The sequence below is a fragment of the Miscanthus floridulus genome, chromosome 5 (genome assembly GCF_019320115.1).
Source record: "Miscanthus floridulus cultivar M001 chromosome 5, ASM1932011v1, whole genome shotgun sequence".
Lineage (NCBI taxonomy): Eukaryota > Viridiplantae > Streptophyta > Magnoliopsida > Poales > Poaceae > Miscanthus > Miscanthus floridulus.
In genome coordinates, this window is record NC_089584.1 from 37,264,982 (window position 1) to 37,284,694 (window position 19,713).

General features: G+C 47.8%; 1 protein-coding gene across 1 annotated transcript; it reads left to right on the top strand.

Moving 5' to 3' along the window:
- Positions 1-11,527: 11,527 nt before the first annotated feature.
- LOC136454526 (uncharacterized) lies at positions 11,528-11,992 on the top strand. The gene has a single exon (XM_066454917.1). It carries the CDS (start codon positions 11,528-11,530, stop codon positions 11,990-11,992), a length of 465 nt encoding a protein of 154 aa, XP_066311014.1.
- The last annotated feature ends 7,721 nt before the right edge of the window (positions 11,993-19,713 follow it).

Sequence of the window (19,713 nt, forward strand, 5' to 3'; positions counted from 1 at the left end):
GGAGTCTCGCGCAAGGAGTCAAGGTGGATTTGGCGATCAATCAAGATCCTGGTCGGTTAGAATAGGAATCCTTATCCGGCCACATATGGCAATTGTAACTGGCTAGGATTAGTTTCCAGATCTATAACCCTACCCCCCGGACTATATAAGGCGGGCAGGGGACCCCTCTAAAAAATATCTCTCATTGACATACAGCAATACAAATCAGACGCAGGACGTAGGTATTACGCCTTCTCGGCGACCAAACCTAGATAAAACCTCGTGTCTGTCTTGCGTTACCATCTTGTTTGTGGCTTGCGCATCTGTCTGCTGACAATCTACTACCTTGGGCATACCCCTAGGTAGATTGCCAACCATATTTTGTCGACAAGAGGTGGTGATGTAACCATCTTCTATAGCAATATATGCCCGCTGACTTGGGCAGTCCTTCTGCACATGGCCAATGCCATGGCAGCGGTGGCACTGAATACCCGAAGAGCATCCCGTCGATGCAATGGATGAGGAACTCTTAGTAGGCACCTGCAAAGAATTTTTACCTGAATCTAAAGGTCATGCAGGAGGTGCCTTAGGTGTAGCAGAAACTCCAGAGGCTATTGGTCGCTTGCTCGCTGGTGGAGGTGCCCGAAAAGTGGTTGGCTTGGTCAGCCTTGAAGATGGTGCCGAGCGTGGCGTGTATGTGCTGGTGCTAACCTTGCTCTTGCCCTGCTGTTCACGCCCCTACAATTTCTTTTCTGCAAGCATAGCAAACTAAAACAACTAGTTGACAGTGTTAAATTCTTTATAATCAACAATTTCCTAAATCTCATGCCTCAAACCTGAATAAAAACGACAAATGGCATCTTCGTTTCCCTCCACAACACTATAGCGCATCAATCCCTTTTGAAGCTCACCATAGTAATCCTGTACAGATTTATCTCCTTGTTCTAAATGCATCAATTTCTTACGTAAGTCTCTATGATAAGGAGGAACAAAACAATCATGCATAGCTACCTTAAGTTCTTCCCACGTACCAAGAAAGCATTCTGTGCAGCTAGCCTATTCCACCAAATAATGGCAAAATCCTTAAACTCACTAGTAGCTTGTCTAACTCTATGCTGCTCAGGTACAAGGTGGGCACTAAACTTTTGTTCTACCATCATCTCCCAATCAAGATATCCCTCAGCATCATAATGACCCAAAAAAGATGGTATTGTGAACTTAATTTTAGCATAAGGATCATCGGGCACACGGTGATTATTACCTTGATGGTGGTGGTGGACACCACCCATACCTGTCGTGTTGCGGCAAAGACATTGTCGTAATCTCTCTTGTCGGAAAGCTACTTGACCTATGTTCTCATTGGCATCATACACCGTGTCTTGACCATCGGTGTTGTTGCCGGAGACGTCGTTGTTGCCTGCCACAAAGGTTTCCAACTCAGTAACCTTGTCGGTTAGCGTGGAAATTCGCTTGTCCAATCTCTCCATGCTATTGCCAATGTTGAGTTCAATGAGTGCGTCAGTGATGGCCTTCCTGACGGCCTCATTCATCCTTTTTTGGGCATCCTCTACAATAGCTTGTAGTTGCTCTTGGCTGACACACTCGCTAAAACCCTTAGGATTGTTATCTCCAGTCTGTTCACCTCCTGCCATTGAAAACACAAAAACAGGAACAAACAGGTGAAAGTTATCCCTACCAAATGACTACGTGGTTGCAGTGGTGTCACTTTTCATAGCAAATGGAAGCGTCTTACCAAGCTCTTACAAAGTTCTTACCAACACAAGCAGTGGGCGGTACAACCAGCGGCTGGTTCGTGATACCTGTGAGGCAGTGGTACCGAGACTGCAAGGCCCTTTGTCTGTATTGATCTAAAGAGTTTGTGGAGCTTGGAAGGCACACAAAGAGTAATATGTATATCTAGCATACAAGTCAGTAACAGAAAGTAATGCTGAATTATAGTCCAAAGTACTTGTTCTCATTGCTGGTCTAAAATGTTCCAAGTACCAGGTGTGTGACAAAAATATGGTGGATAGCAAGGTGATAGGTGTATGAAAAACAAGTATGGTGGATGGAAATAGCAACACAAACAAGGAAACAGACAGCACACACAAACACAACTCACTTTGGTCTTCTCTATGTGCTCCTCTAGATATTGTTCCTCTTTTGCTCCTCTCTTTTTTCTATTTTTTGGACTGTCATTGTTTTTTGGGAAATTTTGACTTTTTTATTTTATTTTTTTGATATTTTTCCTTTACTTAGGAGCACAAAAGAAGTAACCACAAAAAATATGAGCATAAACAAGTGAAAGACGTGGCCTGTGGAAATTTTAGAAAACTTGCTCAAAATCGACAAAAACCTTGTGACCACGAAAAGAGGATCTTGTGACCACTTTTTGACCAATTTAAAATTTTCGAATCCTGACTAGTCGGGGGATGGATGGATCCAAAAAATTTTTCTGATCGATTTTGATATATGGAACGTCGAAATCGGAGTTCGTATGCGAAAACTAAACTAGTTTTAAAAATTGGCTCCGAATTAGAGGACAAAACGGGAATAATGTGCACAAAACTGGTCACAACAGCAAATATTTGATGGAAACGATGGGGGAAAACGCACGAACTAGACTCTAACACGACCTAACCAGCAACAAGACCTCGACCAGGACACAAACTCAACACGACGGACTCTGAAACTGAAATATACAAAGGCTATGGCGCGGAAGGTTCTAGGACAGGAAAAACGAGTATGGCACTGGACTATGGGACGAATGTGAAACACTCAAAACTAGGGAATAAAAGTGAACCTGACGGTATACCTTAGCTCTAATTACCACTTAATGGAGACAGGGATCCAGATCTTCCATCAGGTGATGGTAACTTTCGTTGTCGCGGAGAATGACACACCGATCCAGCTTCAGATTGAAAGATCGAACCCTGCAATCTTAGCACCACAGCTCCTCTGGTTATGAACCAAGTCATGGACTAGGTTGACCTTGCCAAGAAGGCTAATCCCTGCCTGCGCAACGAAGAACACAAGCAAGAACAAGAAAGAACGCAACCAAATTGCAGATGAATGATTATCTCACGAAGTTGGGGTCTCACAAACCGATGAACGGCGAAACTGTTCTTGACAGAATAATCTAAGCAAAACCCAAACCCTAATGGAGGGGCGGCGGCTATTTATGAAGACTCTAGGGTCATGCAAGACCCCTGGACGCACCCCTAATGGGCCCAAACACGATACACGGTCCAACGGACCAAAAGACGGTGTCGCAGCACCCTGGTAGATTCTGGATGCAGACTTGTTTGGACAATTCCTGTTGATTCCGAATAGGTTTTGATGTGAAACTACTTGGATTGGCTTCCTTATCAAATTATCTTTCCATCCATATGTGGATCATCGAAAATGGAGTCCGGATGTGTCCTGGGTGATCAGTTTAAGGTAGACTGGTCCTGGAGGCCGAGGTAGACTCGAATTCTTGTTGGACTGGGCCTCCGGCTTGTGTTGGACGTCCTTGCTGGTCATCATCACCTCTACCACTTCCTCTAAGTCCTTCATGACCCTCTCCAATGTTCCTAAGCAAGACAACATCATTAGGTAGTAGTCTATTCTCAAAAGTATAAAAAGTATCACTTAAGAATGAGCTCACCTCTAAATTGAGTTGTCGCTTTCGAGCCTGGGTCATTGGACCTTGCATGATGGTTGGAGGATCAGCGGATACCTCTGAAGAATTGATGTCCTCATCACTTAGGGTAGTAATGCTTCCTCAAGTGATGATGACAAGACCACCAAGAAGAAGGCTCTTGCAAACATTGCTATAAATGAGAAGCCTTCTCTCTTCGACACTCTGTCTACTTGTTTCATGGCTAAGGCCACTAAGGTACGATCTCATGATGATGGATGTGAAAGTGAAAGTGATAGTGATGATGATGATGAACCAACTAAAGATGAACTAATTGACATGCTAGAAGATGCTAAAACTCACTTTGACATCAAGAGAAGGGAAAGCAAAGACTTGCATAAGGAACTAAAAGCCCTTAAGCAAGCCTTTGATGAGTTCAATGCATCTCATGAGAGGCTAGAGGATGCCTATGAGAAGCTTTGCAAGGCTCACACTAAGCTTGAGAAATCTCATTCCACTCTTGTTGAGCTAAATGAAAAAGTAATTGAAACATGTGACATAGTCTTAACATGTGATATTATTGATGAATCTTTCTATAAGCCTATTAGTGTTGCTCCCACTAACCCTTCTTGTAGCACTTCCACTTCCACCTCATCTAGTAGTGATGGTTTCACTTGTGATGCCTCATTAATGGTTGAGAATGAAACCCTCAAGGAGGTAAATGAGCTCACTTGCGCCTTAGGCAATGCCTACGGTGGTGAGGCCCGATTGCTAAAGTGCTTAGGTAGCCAAAGATTTTCTCTCAACAAAGACGGATTGGGCTATACCCCCAAGAAAGGCAAGATAGCCTTTGTCACTCAGAAGACTAGTTTTATGAAGGGCAATGGTCGGTTTTGCAATAGATGCAAGCAAGTTGGACATGTAGAGCAATATTACAAGAACAAGAACACTAATGTATCCTCAATTAAGTTTGATTCTTGTTATTTGCTTACCAAGGGTGTGAATGGAGTGAAGACTAAGTTTGTTCGTACTCCAATTGTGGGCTCAAAGAAAAAAGCCATTTGGGTGCCAAAAAGCTTGGTCACTAACCTTCAAGGACCCAAGCAAGTTTGGGTACCTAAAAAGAATTGATCTTCTTTTGTAGGTCAATTACAAAGCCGGAGGAAGGCATTGGGTTCTTGATAGTGGGTGTACTCAACATATAACTGGTGATGCAAGAATATTCAACTTAATCAATACCAATGGCACTGATAGTTATGATAGTATCACATTTGGTGACAATGACAAAGGCAAGGTCAAAGGGCTTGGTAAGATTGCAATATCCAATGACTTGAGCATATCTAATATGTTGCTAGTAGAGAGCTTGAAATTTAATTTGCTATCCATAGCTCAATTATGTGATCTTGGATTCAAGTGCATATTTGGAGTAGATGATGTAGAGATCATAAGTGTAGATGGATCTAACTTGATCTTCAAAGGCTTTAGATATGAGAATCTATACTTGGTTGATTTCAATGCTAGTGAAACTAAATTGTCAACTTGCTTGTTCACTAAGTCTAGCATGGGTTGGTTATGGCATAGAAGGCTTGGTCATGTTGGAATAAAACCATTGAATATCTTGATTAAGCATGATCTAGTTATAGGCTTGAAAGATGTGGTATTTGAGAAGGACAAACTTTGTAGCTCTTGTCAAGCCGGCAAACATGTTGGAAACACCCATCCTAAGAAGAGCATAATGAGTACTAGCAAAGCTTTTGAGTTGTTTCACACGGACTTGTTTGGGCCAACACAATACACTAGCATCAGTGAAAACAAATATGGCTTTGTGATAGTGGATGACTACACTAGATATACATGGGCATTCTTTCTAGTGGACAAGAGTGATGTGTTTGCAACATTCAAATCATTTATCAAGGTCATTCCCAATGAGCTCGAAACAACCATCAAGAGAGTTAGAAGTGACAATGGCAGTGAGTTCAAGAACACTAGAATTGATGAGTTGTGTGATGATTTTGGAATTAGACATCAATTCTTGGCCAAATACACTCCACAATCAAACGGCCTTGTTGAGAGGAAGAATAGAACACTTATTAACATGGCAAGGTCTATGATTAGTGAGTACAATGTAAGTCAATCCTTTTGGGCCAAAGCAATCAACATGGCTTGCTATTGTAGCAACTGATTCTATTGTCACACATTGAAAGAGAAGACTCCTTATGAGTTCTTAAATGGTAGAAGTCCCAACATTGCATATTTTCAGGTATTTGGTTGCAAATGCTACATATTGAAGAAAGGTACTAGATTGAGCAAGTTTGACAAGAAATGTGATGAATGATTCTTGCTTGGTTACTCCACTACAAGCAAAGCATATAGAGTGTGGAATTTGGCCAGTGGTACTCCTAAGGAAGTTCATGATGTTGAATTTGATAAAACTAAGGGTTCCTAAGATGAAAATGAGAATCTTGATGATGTTAGAGGTATTTAACTTTCAAATGCCATGAAGAACATGGATGTTGGTGAATTGAGGCCAAGACAAGTGATTGATGATGAAGATGATTAAGTGCAAGTGCTCTCTAACTCAAATATGCAAGATGATACAAATCAAGCAAGTACAAGTGGCTCTCATGACAATGTGCAAGATCAAGTGGCTAGCTCATCATCTCAACCTAATGATCAAGCAAGTGCAAGCAATCAAGTTCCAATACTCCAACCAACCAATATTGCAAATGATCATCCATTGGACACTATTATTGGAGATATCTCAAGAGGTATACAAACAAGATCAAGATTGGCATCATTTTGTGAGCACTTCTCATTTGTGTCATCCATTGAACTGAAGAACATAGAAGAAGCATTGAAGGATGTTGATTGGGTGAATGCTATGCATGAAGAATTGAACAACTTCACAAGAAATCAAGTATGCAAGTTAGTTGAAAGACCAAAGAACCACAATATGATTGGAACCAAATGGGTCTTTAGAAACCAGCAAGATCAAGATGGGATAGTAGTAAGGAACAAAATAAGATTAGTAACACAAGGTTACACTCAAATGGAAGGTCTTAACTTTAGAGAAACATATGCCACGGTTGCTAGATCAGAGGCAATAAGAATCTTGCTAGCCTATGCTTGTGCTCAAAACATCAAGCTCTATCAAATGGATGTGAAGAGTGCATTTCTCAATGGCTATATCAATGAGTTGGTATATGTTGAGCAACCTCTCGGTTTTAAAGATGACAAGAAGACTAACCATGTGTGCAAGCTAAGAAAGGTATTGTATGGATTGAAACAAGCTCCTAGAGCATGGTATGAGAGGTTGATGGACTTTCTCCTCTCTAAGGGATTCAAGATGGGAAAGGTTGACACCACACTTTTCACCAAAAAGATTGGAAATGATTTGTTTGTGTTGCAAATCTATTTTGATGACATCATATTTGGATCAATCAATCAAGACTTTTGTGAAGAGTTTGGGAAGATGATGGCTAATGAGTTTGAGATGTCCATGATTGGAGAGTTGAGTTACTTCCTTGGTCTTCAAATCAAACAAATGAAGAATGGTACATCTATGAGTCAAGGCAAGTACATCAAAGACATGCTCAAGAAGTTTGGCATGGATGAGAGCAAAGCAATTAGTACACCAATGGGAACAAATGGCAATTTGGATAGTGATGCAAGTGGCAACATGGTGGATCAAAAGTTGTATCAGTCTATGATTGGAAGCGTACTCTATGTGACTGCATCAAGGCCAGATGTCATGTTTAGTGTGTACATGTGTGCAAGATTTCAAGCCTCACCAAGAGAGTCATTTGAAGGCAACAAAGAGAATATTGAGGTACTTAAAGCATACACAAAATATTGGTTTGTGGTATCCCAAAGGAGCTAAGTTTGAGTTAGTTGGATATTTAGACTCCGATTATGTGGGATGCAAGGTTGAAAGGAAGAGCACCTTGGGCACATGTCAATTGTTAGGAAGATCACTTGTTTCATGGTCATCAAAGAATTAAAATAGTGTTGCATTATCAACCGCCAAAGCCAAATACATATACGTTGGTAGTTGTTGTGCACAAATTCTTTGGATGAAGGCCAGCTTGAATGACTTTGGAATCAAGTTCAAGAAAGTACCATTGCTATTTGACAATGAGAGTGCAATCAAGCTAACTGACAATCTAGTTCAATATGTGTCGGGTTCATAAACCTGGGGTCCCCAATGGGCCTGCTTCCCAGCAAAAACTCGGCCTAGTAGACAGCGTAGCGATAACACGCGCCTGCCGGGCTAGCCTAGTTACCTAATGACTGGCCAGGAGAACGATCCGGTCTCTGACCAAAAGGCCTGGCCAAGGAGGGGACATAGTCCGACTCTGACCTCCTTTTTTGACTGGAGAAACGTCGGACCTCCGCTCATGATTCTTCCTTGACCAACATGGTCGAAGCCAACTAGGAATGATCGACTAGGGACGCTCGCTCGATAAGGACCTAAGGATCAGGTAGAGTAGGTAAGGCAAGGCACTTAAGTCAACTGCAATACTGAGGACTATATCCTACCATACCCTGCACACCTGCAGGACAGTGCCACCAGGCCATGCCAGATAGATAGTATGCAACCTTTTAGGCATGTCAGAACCCAAATAGTGTTGTGGGCACCGACATTTGTCCTACAGTATTGTAGGCACTGACATTTACCATACCAGGCAAACACGGTAAAACCTACCAGACGCATCTGGGCATGAACAATATTGTGGGCGCCGACAATCATCTCGTACCCGATGGCGTGAGCAACAAGACTAGGTAGCACACATACACACACTCTCTCTCTAACTTCTATGGCCATGCCCATCACCTATAAAAGAGGATGTGCTCTCTCTCACTAGGGACGGTCGTTCAGACTCTCTCTGGCTGGCTCTAGACAACCTGAGCATTCAAATAGCTCCATAGCTCTAGAACTCTAAAGCTACATAGAGCATATGCTCCAATACTTAGTGCACGTTAGAGCTCCCGTCACTCTTGGCCCTTCGGTTCAGAGTCCGACCGGGCCTTTAACACCCCCTTCTTATTTCTACTCGTTTGTAACCCCATAACAAACTTTGAGCACCTAGGCTCAGGAATAAAGTCATCGATCGACTGAAACTAGACGTAGGGCACGTTGCCTGAACTAGTATAAATCCTTTGTCATTGAGTTCTAGGCCACATCCGATCACAACGCATGGCAAAACTACAAATATTTACTTTTTGGTCACTTTTTGCACCGACAGTTGGCGCCGTCCATGGGGAGGACGTCGTGCGTTCACGCTTTTGGTCATTGGATGGCCCATCTTTCCACCATCTTTGATATGGTGAGCTCAAGCGATACGATTCACTTTGGCTCACTGGAGTTTCCCATGCTCTCACTGTTGGGATGTGGGTTCCTCCCATCTTTGAGCCGCTCTAGACCTTCCTCTTCGGAAGTCTAGACTTCATCGCCGACTAGCTCGGTGTACTCTGCCTCCGTGAGGAGGCACCTATCCTAGCGCCCACTAGAGGAGGAGCGCCCTCCATCGACCTTGGGCTACTCGATGACCTCAATGACAAGATGCATGTGCTTCACTTTGAGCCCACGCTAGGCTCAAACCCCACTATGAGTAACGTACATATTGTTCTTTACTCGCTATTTAACACTTTCTGCCGACTCTCTGGAGGGACCTCGTTGTCCCCCCACGACTATCATACCATGGGTTCCCCTACAGCTTTGTGTCCCCTGTGGACGCATACACATGGGGCTTCGAAGGATGCTGATGCTGCCCCTATCACATCCAAATTCATGGGGATGGCGGGCTATGCTCCTGCCTCCTTCCACAACCTCATGGATGATGAGGTCAAAAGCGATGGCTCTAGCATCGGTGATGTGGAAGCACCTAGCCACCCTTTGTCCTGGGAGTACACTACGATAGACGCTCTGGGATAGCCACTGGTGGTAGTGGAGCCTCGACAGACTCACACCCCTATGGACCCTAGTGTGGAGGCCCTCATGAGTGTGCAAAAGCACGGCGAGGAGTTACGACAAAGGTGGCAGAGCCAACCACCGCCAGCGCTGGCGCGCTCAGCACAGCATGCTGCACCATGCACGCATAACCCGGTGAGCAACGCCTGGGGTCACGCCCGTTAGGTCTAGCGCAACATCCTAGATGGGGGGAACAACCCCCCTTAGTTTGCTTGAGCCAGCCAGAACATTGCTGCTGTGGCAATGCTTCTATGTGGCCTCCCTGAGCTAGCTGACCCCCAGGAACAGGCAATCCACCGGAACCTCCAGGCGCTGGTGGAGACTGCCGCCATTCAACAGGTGGAGAGCTCCACATCGTGACACTGGCTCATGACCTCTTGTCCAACCGAAGGACTAGGGCTGCACCAGTCGAATTGTTTCGTCCACTCACCACTATTGTTGCTAGGGTGGGGCAGGATGCCATGCCTACACCACAGCCCGACCCGACGCCCACTCCACATCGACCACCTATGCGCAAATGTCTCAGGCCAAACCGTGATGATCGCAGCGTCATCAACAATTGACGCCATGCCCGGCATGATGATGACACCTATCGAATGGCAGCAAGAGCAGGCGATATAGGCCCTGACCTGACCATCGAGGACTATTGGGACACATACCCTAGGCATGGTCATGGACCAAATGACCGAAGTCCTAGCCTGGATGGCCCAGGACCATGGGCCTTTGGTCGTCGCATCCAGAGAGCGCCGTTCCCACAGCGCTTCCGACCACCTACCAACATCGCCAGATACACTGGGGAGACGAACCCTGGTATATGGCTCAAAGATTTCTAGCTCGCTTGCCAAGCCATAGGAGTGAATGATGACCACTTCATCATTCAGTATCTCCGCATCTGAGTGGGGGAGCATGTTCGAGCATGGCTCGAATTCCTTCCGCCCGACAACATCCGTGACTGGGCAGATCTCAAGAGGGTCTTTGTCGAGAATTTCTAGGGGACATATGTCCATCCTAGGAATTCTTGGTACCTCAATAGCTGTCAGTAGGAGCCCAATGAGTCCCTATGGGATTACATCCATAGGTTTTCAAAATAGTGCAACTCCCTTCCTTATGTCGTCAACACAGACGTCATCAACGCGTTCCTCTCTGGGACAACCTACAAGTCCTTGATCCACAAGCTCGGATATCTGAAGCCCCATACCACCTGTGACCTGCTCGACATCGCCATGAACCACGCCTTTGGCGAGGAGGCAGTTGGGGTAGTTTTCAGCGATGGTCAGGATAGGGGCAAGGCCAAGCGCGAGGACCAAGGCAAGGGCCCCTCTATACAAAAGGGGAAGAAGAGCAAGAAGGATCGGCGCCCACCGACCAACCCAGCCTTGGTCACCATAGTTGATCGTGCAGACAAGCAGCCCAGCAGGGCCAGCATGACCACTTTGACAAGCTCATGAAGAGTCCTTGCACCAACCATGCTTACCTCGTCAAGCACGTCTACAAGGACTGCGAGCTCCTCAAGCACTTTTCTACGACACACCGGCAAGCCGAAGGAAGGAAAGGGCAAGGAGGCAACGACCAAGAAAGGAGGCATGGCGGGCAGGGATGATGACAGCTTCCCTGACCCCAAGGAATGCCTCATGATCTTTAGGGGATCTGATGCCATCCACTCTAAGTGCCAGCAAAAGGTACGCTATAGAGAGGCATGTGCTGCCGAGACGGCCATCCCCTCTTTCCTTAGCTGGTCGAACTCCTCGATCACTTTTGATTAGAGGGACCATCCTTCCCACATTGCTTGACTAGGTTGCTACCTACTTGTCATCGACCCCATCATTCACAAGAAGCGCCTCACCAAGGTGCCGATGGACGGACGTAGCGGCCTCAACATTCTCTACATCGACACCCTCAACGCCATGCGCATCTCCTAGTAGGAGTTATGACCTGTGAGCTCTCCCTTCCACGGCATGATCCTAGGGGCTCAGGTGTACCCGCTCGGGCAGATCAACCTGCCCGTCATGTTTGGCTTTCGAGCCAACTTCCGCTCAAAGGTCCTCACCTTCGAGGTGGTGGACTTTCCAGGATCCTACCACGCCATCTTGGGGTGGCCATGCTATGCCACATTCATGGTGATCTCCAACTACACCTACCTCAAGTTGAAGATGCCAGGACCGAACGGTGTCATCACTGTGGGTAGCACCTTTTCGCACACCTACACGTGCGACCGTGAGCATTACAAGATTGCCATGGCCGTCATCAACTCCACTGAGCTCCCGAAGCTTGGGAATTCATCGACTCCAGTAGTCCTAGACTGCAACAAGCCGACCTCCTCGAGTGCCTTCCACCCGATGGAGGAAACCAAGGCGGTGGGGATCGACCCCGCTGACCTGACCAAGATGGTGCGGATCGGGACTAAGCTCTTAGCCAAATAGGAGAGCGAGCTCACTAACTTCCTACATGCCAATCATGATGTCTTCGTGTGGAAACCTTCTGACATGCCAGGCATACCAAGGGAGGTCGCTGAGCATGTACTATGCCTTGTCCTAGGCTCAAAGCCCACCAAGCAACGCCTGTGCCGCTTTGACGATGAGAGGCGCAGGGCCATAGGCGAGGAGATCACCAAACTCTTGGTAGCCAAATTCATCAAAGAGGTATACCACTCCGACTGGCTCGCTAATCCCATTCTTGTTAAAAAGAAGACTGGGAAATGGAGAATGTGTGTTGATTATACTAGCCTCAACAAGGCATGACTAAAGGACCATTTTCCTTTGCCACACATAGACCAGATAATCGACTCCACCTCAGGATACGAAATCCTCTCCTTTCTAGATGCCTACTATGGCTACCACAAGATCATGATGAAAGAGTTCGACCAGGTTGCGACTTCATTCATAACCCCGTATGGTTCGTACTATTACATAACCATGCCTTTCGGTCTGAAGAACATTGGCGCCACCTTTCAATGGTGCATGCAGTGGTGCTTTGCCGACCAAATCAACCCTCCTGACCAGCCTGACCAGGTCGAGTGGCCAAAACCAACAATCACCATCTATGTAGATGACATAGTGGTGAAAATGGCTCAAGCCAGCGACCTGATCGCAAACTTGGCCACAACATTCGTGAACCTCCGAAGGTTCATCATCAAATTGAATCCCAAAAAATGTGTTTTTGGGGTTCCAAAGGCAAAGCTACTTGGATACATCATGTTCAAACACGGCATCGAAGCCAACCCTAAAAAAATCATAGTCATCTCCAACATGGGCCCTATACGCAATGTCAAGGGCATAAAGAGTCTCACCGGCTATTTGGCCACCCTAAGTCAGTTCATCTCCCGACTAGGTGTGCGGGGGATGCCTCTCTATAAACTTCTCAAGAAGATAGATGCATTCGTCTGGACTAAGGAGGCACAACAGGCTTTGGAGAGCCTCAAAGCATCACTAACATCTGCCCCAATCCTCATCGCTCCCTAACAGGGAGAACCCCTCCTCCTCTACATCACGACTAACAACCACGTTGTGAGCGCCGCCCTTGTCGTCAAAAGGGAGGAGCCAGGATGCGCCCTAAAGGTTCAATGATCGGTGTACTTCGTTAGTGAGGTACTTACCGAGGCCAAGGATCGATACCACTAGGTGCAGAAGCTTCTGTACGCTGTACTGATGGTGACCCAGAAGCTCCCGCACTACTTCACTGACCACGAAGTCATGGTCGTCACCTCATACCCGCTCAGAGACATTGTTCACAACTGCAACACCGCGGGTCGGATCTCCAAGTGGGCTCTCGAGCTCATGGGCCATGACATCAAGTATATCCCCCGCACTGCTATTAAATGTCAGGCTCTCACTGACTTCATCGCCAAATGGATGGAAGTCTAGCTCCCAACCCCAGACATCACCCACGAGTACTAGACAATGTACTTTGACAGGTCAGTCATGGTGCCCGGCTCAAGGGCTAGAGTGGTTCTGATCTCTCTGAATGGGAGCAGGCTTCGCTGTGCGATCCATCTTCATTTTTCGGCCTCAAACAACAATGTGGAGTATGAGGCCCTCATCAACGGACTCTGCATCGCTGTCGAGCTCGGCGCCACAAGGCTATATGTCTGCGGTGACTACGAGTTGGTCGTCGACCAAGTCATGAAGGAGTCCTCTTGCAAAAGCCCTCTCATGGCAGCATACTGCTAGGCTGTGCACAAGCTTGAGGACAAGTTCCAAGGGATTAAACTGCATCATGTCCCCAAAAGGACAATGATGCCGCTGATTTCCTCGCAAAATTGGCTGCCAGGCAGGTTCTGTCTCTAGATGGGGTCTTCATCAACGACCTCCATGAGCTATCTACCTGCGTTCTAGAGGATTCGATCTAGACCCACTCCGACACCAATCTAGCACCTGGGGGCTCTAACCTCCTGGTGCATCCCAACCCTGACCAAGTGCTCGGGGGCTCCGATCCGAGCACCTTTATGGCAACATTGCCCACTGACATCACCATAATGGCGCTCGATCCAGTCGACTGGAGAGCACCACTGCTCACCTACCTCCTTGAGGAGGTTCTCCTGTTGGAAAGGACTAAAGCGTGATGAATCGCTCAACATGCCAAGACGTTCGTCACCATTGATGACAAACTTTACAAGCAGAGCCCATCGGGAGTACTCATGAGGTGCATCTCGGCTGACCAAGGGAAACAACTTCTCCTCGAAGTCCATGTTGAAATCTATGGACACCATGCGGCCCCAAGGTCACTGGTCAAAAAAGCTTTCCACCAAGGTTTTTCTATCCCATCGTAGTATGAGATGCAGAGGAGGTCATCTGTAGGTGTGAGGGATGCTAGTTCTACGCTCGGTAACTCATTTGCCAATGCAGGAGCTTCAAACCATCCCTATCACCTAGCCATTCGTAGTCTAGGGCCTCAACATGGTCAGACCCCTCAAAAAGGCCCCAGGCGGCTTCACTCACCTGCTCATAGCGGTGGACAAGTTTACCAAGTGGATAGAGGCGAAGCCCATCACCAACATCTACTTGGAGGAGGTGGTCAAATTCTTCCTCAACATCATCTATCGGTTTGGTGTTCCAAATTGTATCATCACCGACCACGGAACAAACTTCACCAGGGAGAAGTTCCTAGACTTCTATGATGGATACGGCATCAGGATTGATTGGGCCTTGGTCAGAAATCTGTGTACTAATGGTTAGGTCAAGCGGGCCAATGGCATGGTCCTCCAAGGACTCAAGCCCTACATCTTCCACTGACTTAATAAGTACGCCGAGCGACGGGTCACAGAGGTCCCAGCAATTCTCTGGAGCCTGAGAACAACCCTGAACCGATCCACGGGGTTCACACCTTTCTTCTTGGCCTATGGAGCTAAAGTAGTGTTGCCCACTGACCTCGATCACGATGCCCCAAGAGTGATGGCTTTTGACCCAGAATGAGCCATAGAGGCTCAGTAGGATGCGGTCAACCTGCTCAAGGAGGCTCATGAGATGACCGTCATCCGCTCTGCTCGCTACCAACAAACTCTCCATAGGTACCATGAAAAAAATCAGGGGGAGGATTCTCGAGGTCGGTGATCTCGTGATTTGGAGAACCCAGTCAACCAAAGAGAAACACAAACTCTCTCCACCATGGGAAGAACCCTACACGGTGATCAAGGTGATCCGACCGGGTGCCTATCAGCTGAAGGACGATGACGACAATGTTCTCACCAACACATGGAACATCGAATAGTTACATCATTTCTTCCCCTAAAGCTCGGTCTTACATTTTTCTTCCATTCAACGTTTGCTCCTACAACATCCCAGCCCGAGCACTCTTGGCCTAGGTCGCTCGGGGGCTCCATGGGGGTGCGATACCACCCTCCTTTTTATACTATCATATAGTAATACTTTTTCGCCCAAATAAAAGGACGTCGCCCAAATGAAAGGGCATTCCGTTCCTTTTGATTACCCTACGTAACTTGTGTTTTAACCTCCTGACCGATCACACCCTACCATGACCTATGATTATGAGCAGCTGAGCCTCGCGGACCATGTCTGGGTTCTTAAGGTTGCAGCCTACAGGTCAACGGGCATGTGCGAAAAAGAAAGGACAAGAAACAAAGCTACGCTAGGGCAAAAGCAAAGGTGGATGGGACAAGCTTCCCCTCACGAGTGATTTCATCACAAAAACGAACTCAAAATAGTCATAAGTGTAAAACTGTTCACACAGGGGCTTCCCCACGAACTCATTCATTTACATCTACTGGCTATTTCTACTCTAAACTATATTATGGCCGCCCGATGGCATCGGCTGACGGCACGATCGACGAGAACGAAGGCAGCTCGCTCCTGATCGAGACGACGTTCAGCTCGGTCGGAGGTGGGATGATGCTCACTTTTGACCCAGTCTCCACTCCTTCCACAGGCTGGATGACATCTTCTCGGCGCACGTCTTCAGCCATGCTCAAACGGCGAGCCTCCATCACCCACTGCGCGGAGACTTGCTCGGCAACCATCTGAGCATATGGCACCAAGCTCTCCCCCAGCGCATGGATTTCATCTGTGGTCCACCCATCGGCATACCCTCTGCAGATGGTGGTGAAGTCCAGATCGGGGTGATGGGTCACCACTGAGGTCAACAACCCTGACGTCCCATAGAACATGTCATCGGAGATAAGCGCCTGAACTTCATTTAGGACCTTTGCCAGCTGGACGGCGGGCATACTAGTGCTCGATCCCAACCCGAACACCTCAGAGACAGCCACCTGGGCGACGTTGTGAATCTGGTCGAGTTCTCCCTCGAGAGCGTGTCGCTCCTTAAGGGACTGGGCTAGCGCCTCCATGCCCCAACCAACCACCATTTTGGCCATCTCCATCTCCTACTCCAGAGAGCCGATCTTTCCACCTAGTTCTAGAAAAAGGTGACAAATTCAGAAGCAAAGGAGAGAAAAAATCAAGGCATTTACCGAAGGTGGAATAGATACATACCAAGGTAGACACTTTCAAGGATGGAGAGTCCTTCCTCTTGCTGGGTCACTTTCTTGAGTAGTCGAGCGTTTGACTCCTCTGCCCCAAGCACCTACCCTCAGAGCGCGACCACTTCTTGTTCAACATCTGATCGAGCCTTCTATTATGCCTCTAGAGCCTCCAAAGACTTCTGAAGTGCCACCTCGGTCTCCGCCAAGTGGACCTTCGCCGAGTCTAGTTCCCGCTCCGCAGCAGTCGCCCACTCAACTGCACGTTGTTCTGCCGCCTGTGCTCTCGTCACCTCGGTCACCTAGTCTTGGGACTCGTGGTGGGCGAATTCTAGCTAGTGCCTGAGATTGTCAACCCACCTCGATGCCGCTGCTTCCTGATCCATCCGACCGTGCTCCTCCTAAAGAAATCAGAACTTACGGATCGACATCGCCTCTAAATCCTATGAAGCAAGAAGCAGACATGCTAAGACGATCATTGAAAGGCCAAGGAGTTAAGGACAACACCAAAAACATAGAGAACTTATCTCAGTGATGGCTGGCAGGTCAATTGTCATGGCCTGATGGACGAGCTCAACCCTTTTCGGAGCCTCCTTGAGCCTCGCCTTAGTATGGGCAAGATCAGACTCCATCGACAGTCCTCTCTCTCTGAGCAAGTGCCAGAGCCTCACTTCCTCCTCATCACGAAGGATGAATTGGGCCTTTCCCAGCTCACTGGGTCAAGGCCATACTAGCTCATGGGTCGCCTTCGACCCGCTAGAAGATCTAGCCATCGTAGTGTCATGCGATGACCGGATCATCACCAACTCCCACGACGGCGGGATGGCTGGCAGCTCCACCCCAGTGTCTGCCTTGTTAGAGTAGGGGATCTCCACCACCTAGACTTCACGTCTCACCAGCAGATGTTCTACCTTTGGCCTAGCCACCTCTCCTCCCAACCCCTCTAGCTCTGACCAGGAGGGCAAACCGTGCGCTCCACCACCTAGCGAGGTAGGGAGCCTGATTTCCCTCCTCTCCTCCTCTATAGCTATTAAGGGAGGGATCGCTAGGGTCACCTCTGACCCAACCTCCACCATCACCATAGGGATTGCCACCATCACCGCCACAGCCGCTACCATTGTGCTCACAACTGGCCAGGAAGATGCAACCCCTAGTAAGGAAGGTCGCGTCGCCACCAACCTGCTTCCTCCACCGCTCATCGTGACCCGCTGCTGGCTGGGTCTCCACTCCTCCCGCACAGGAGGCGGGGTGATTCCTAGTCCCATTAGCCCTTGGCTGCTATCAAACAAGCATGGGTTAGTCACACTAAAAAAACTCTACTATGAGAACAGGAGGGAGCAAGAATGCCTACCTAGATAAAAGCGGCAGAGCCTTGAAGCCCCGACTCGCTGACGGTGGGCCAACTAGATGAGGACCGCTCGCGGGTCGCAACCCACGCCCCCTCGCATTGACCGAGGCAGGAGCCAACCTGGCCGGTCCCCTATTGGCTCGTGAATGGTCGTTACCGCCAACTTGTGGTGGAACCACCGGAGCCACTGGTGGAACATCCCCCCATTGGGGGTCGCGCACATGCGTCGACCCCAAAGATGCAGGGGAATGAACACGTTCCTTCGACCGGCCGGTGTGCTCCACCACACTCGGAGCAGGGGAGTGCGGAGCCAACGACACCTCCGAAGGACGTGGCGATCGCACCCGCTTTGCCTTTCATTCAATGGTGGTGTCTTCGCTCACGGCGTGCTTCCTTAACTTAGGAACATCACCGCGCATCTCTGTATCATGTCCACCATAGACGGATGTGGTCGTAGGCTCATGGCACTCCACCGAGGTCATGATAGTGCCCCTATCTCCTTCGTCCTCAGAGGCACTCGTGTCGCCACCCATCTTCGTGGGCTCCTCCGACTCAAGCTCTGCCTCCACGTCGCTCCGGCTCTTGCCCCCCTGGACCCACTAGCTGATTTCCTTCTCCTTTTCGAACCTCCTCTAGGCCTTCTTAGCTCTCTTCTTCCTCTTGGCAAGCACCACCTCCTTCTAGGCAGCTTGCTGAGCTATGCCCTCTGGCCCCCTCGAAAGGTGTGGCTGGGATTTATAACCCGGGAGTCCCTATGAAATGGGCAACTCAAAATCAGTCAAAACAAGATGAGCAAGAAGGAAAAGGTCATGGGAAAAGAAGAGGGAAGCATACTAGAATGGATAGCTTCGTGGCATGGAGAGGTCCAGTCTTTCCTTCAAGGGTGTCTTTATCCCTCAGCTACAGCACCTGATTGAGTTGACTCCAGACTTTGTCCTTTGGCAACTCCTCCGGCGACGCGCGGTCGAGATCCGTTGGGCTGATGTATTCCCACATCGGTCGCGTTCTTTCCACCAATGGGGCTACCCGATGATAGAAGAAGGTGTAGAAGACCCGCAACCCATTGAGGCAATGCTGCACAATGAAACATCCTCAATTTTCCTCAAAGAGAAAATCCACAGAATGAATTTTAATATGATAGAACCAAGAACTGATTCCATCATATTATCATATTTCAGTCGATGTCACAATCATACACCGTAAGATTACAAGAATACAAGATATTACATCACTGGGGAACACACCTATTACAGAGTTAATCTAGCGGAAGTCTATCGAGTGAAGGCTCCTCCTTCACGGGCATCATCAAAGTTGGCGTAGTGCAGCGTAGATTCCATCTTTGAACCAAACTTGAGCATAGGCATGAGATCTTCTAATCCTTCTAAAGTCAGCATCTCTAAGAAGCAGGAAATCTACACACTGCCAGATGTGTGCAGGCCATGGTCAGCACCGATGAGCTTTAGTGGAAAAAGATAAACAAGGGATCTGGCGATCCTAATATTTGGCTGTGGTTTGCATCCTTAGCGCATGAGAAGTAAATAACATTAGTAATATAATAGTAATATCCAATTTTTAACACATTCACCACCACACCATCCATATCCATCCATCAACCAATCATCCCAAACCATCTCCACACCACCACACCTCACCTCATCTCATACACTCAGGTCGACAGGCCAACTCCCTCTCGGCCTTATCTCAACGGCCCGCAGCCCCCAAGGCTCATGACCGGAAAATACCCCTAACCCTAGAGGGAGGAAAGAAGGACTCGTCTCCTATCTAGTTTAAGCGAAACCCAGGAAAGGTCCATAGCCGACAAGTCGACATATGTATCGATCGATCAACCAACACTCTACAGAGGT

What these genes read in the sequence shown, in the direction of transcription:
- LOC136454526 (XM_066454917.1), top strand. Translation starts at nt 11,528, where the DNA reads ATGATCCTAGGGGCTCAGGTGTACCCGCTCGGGCAGATCAACCTGCCC.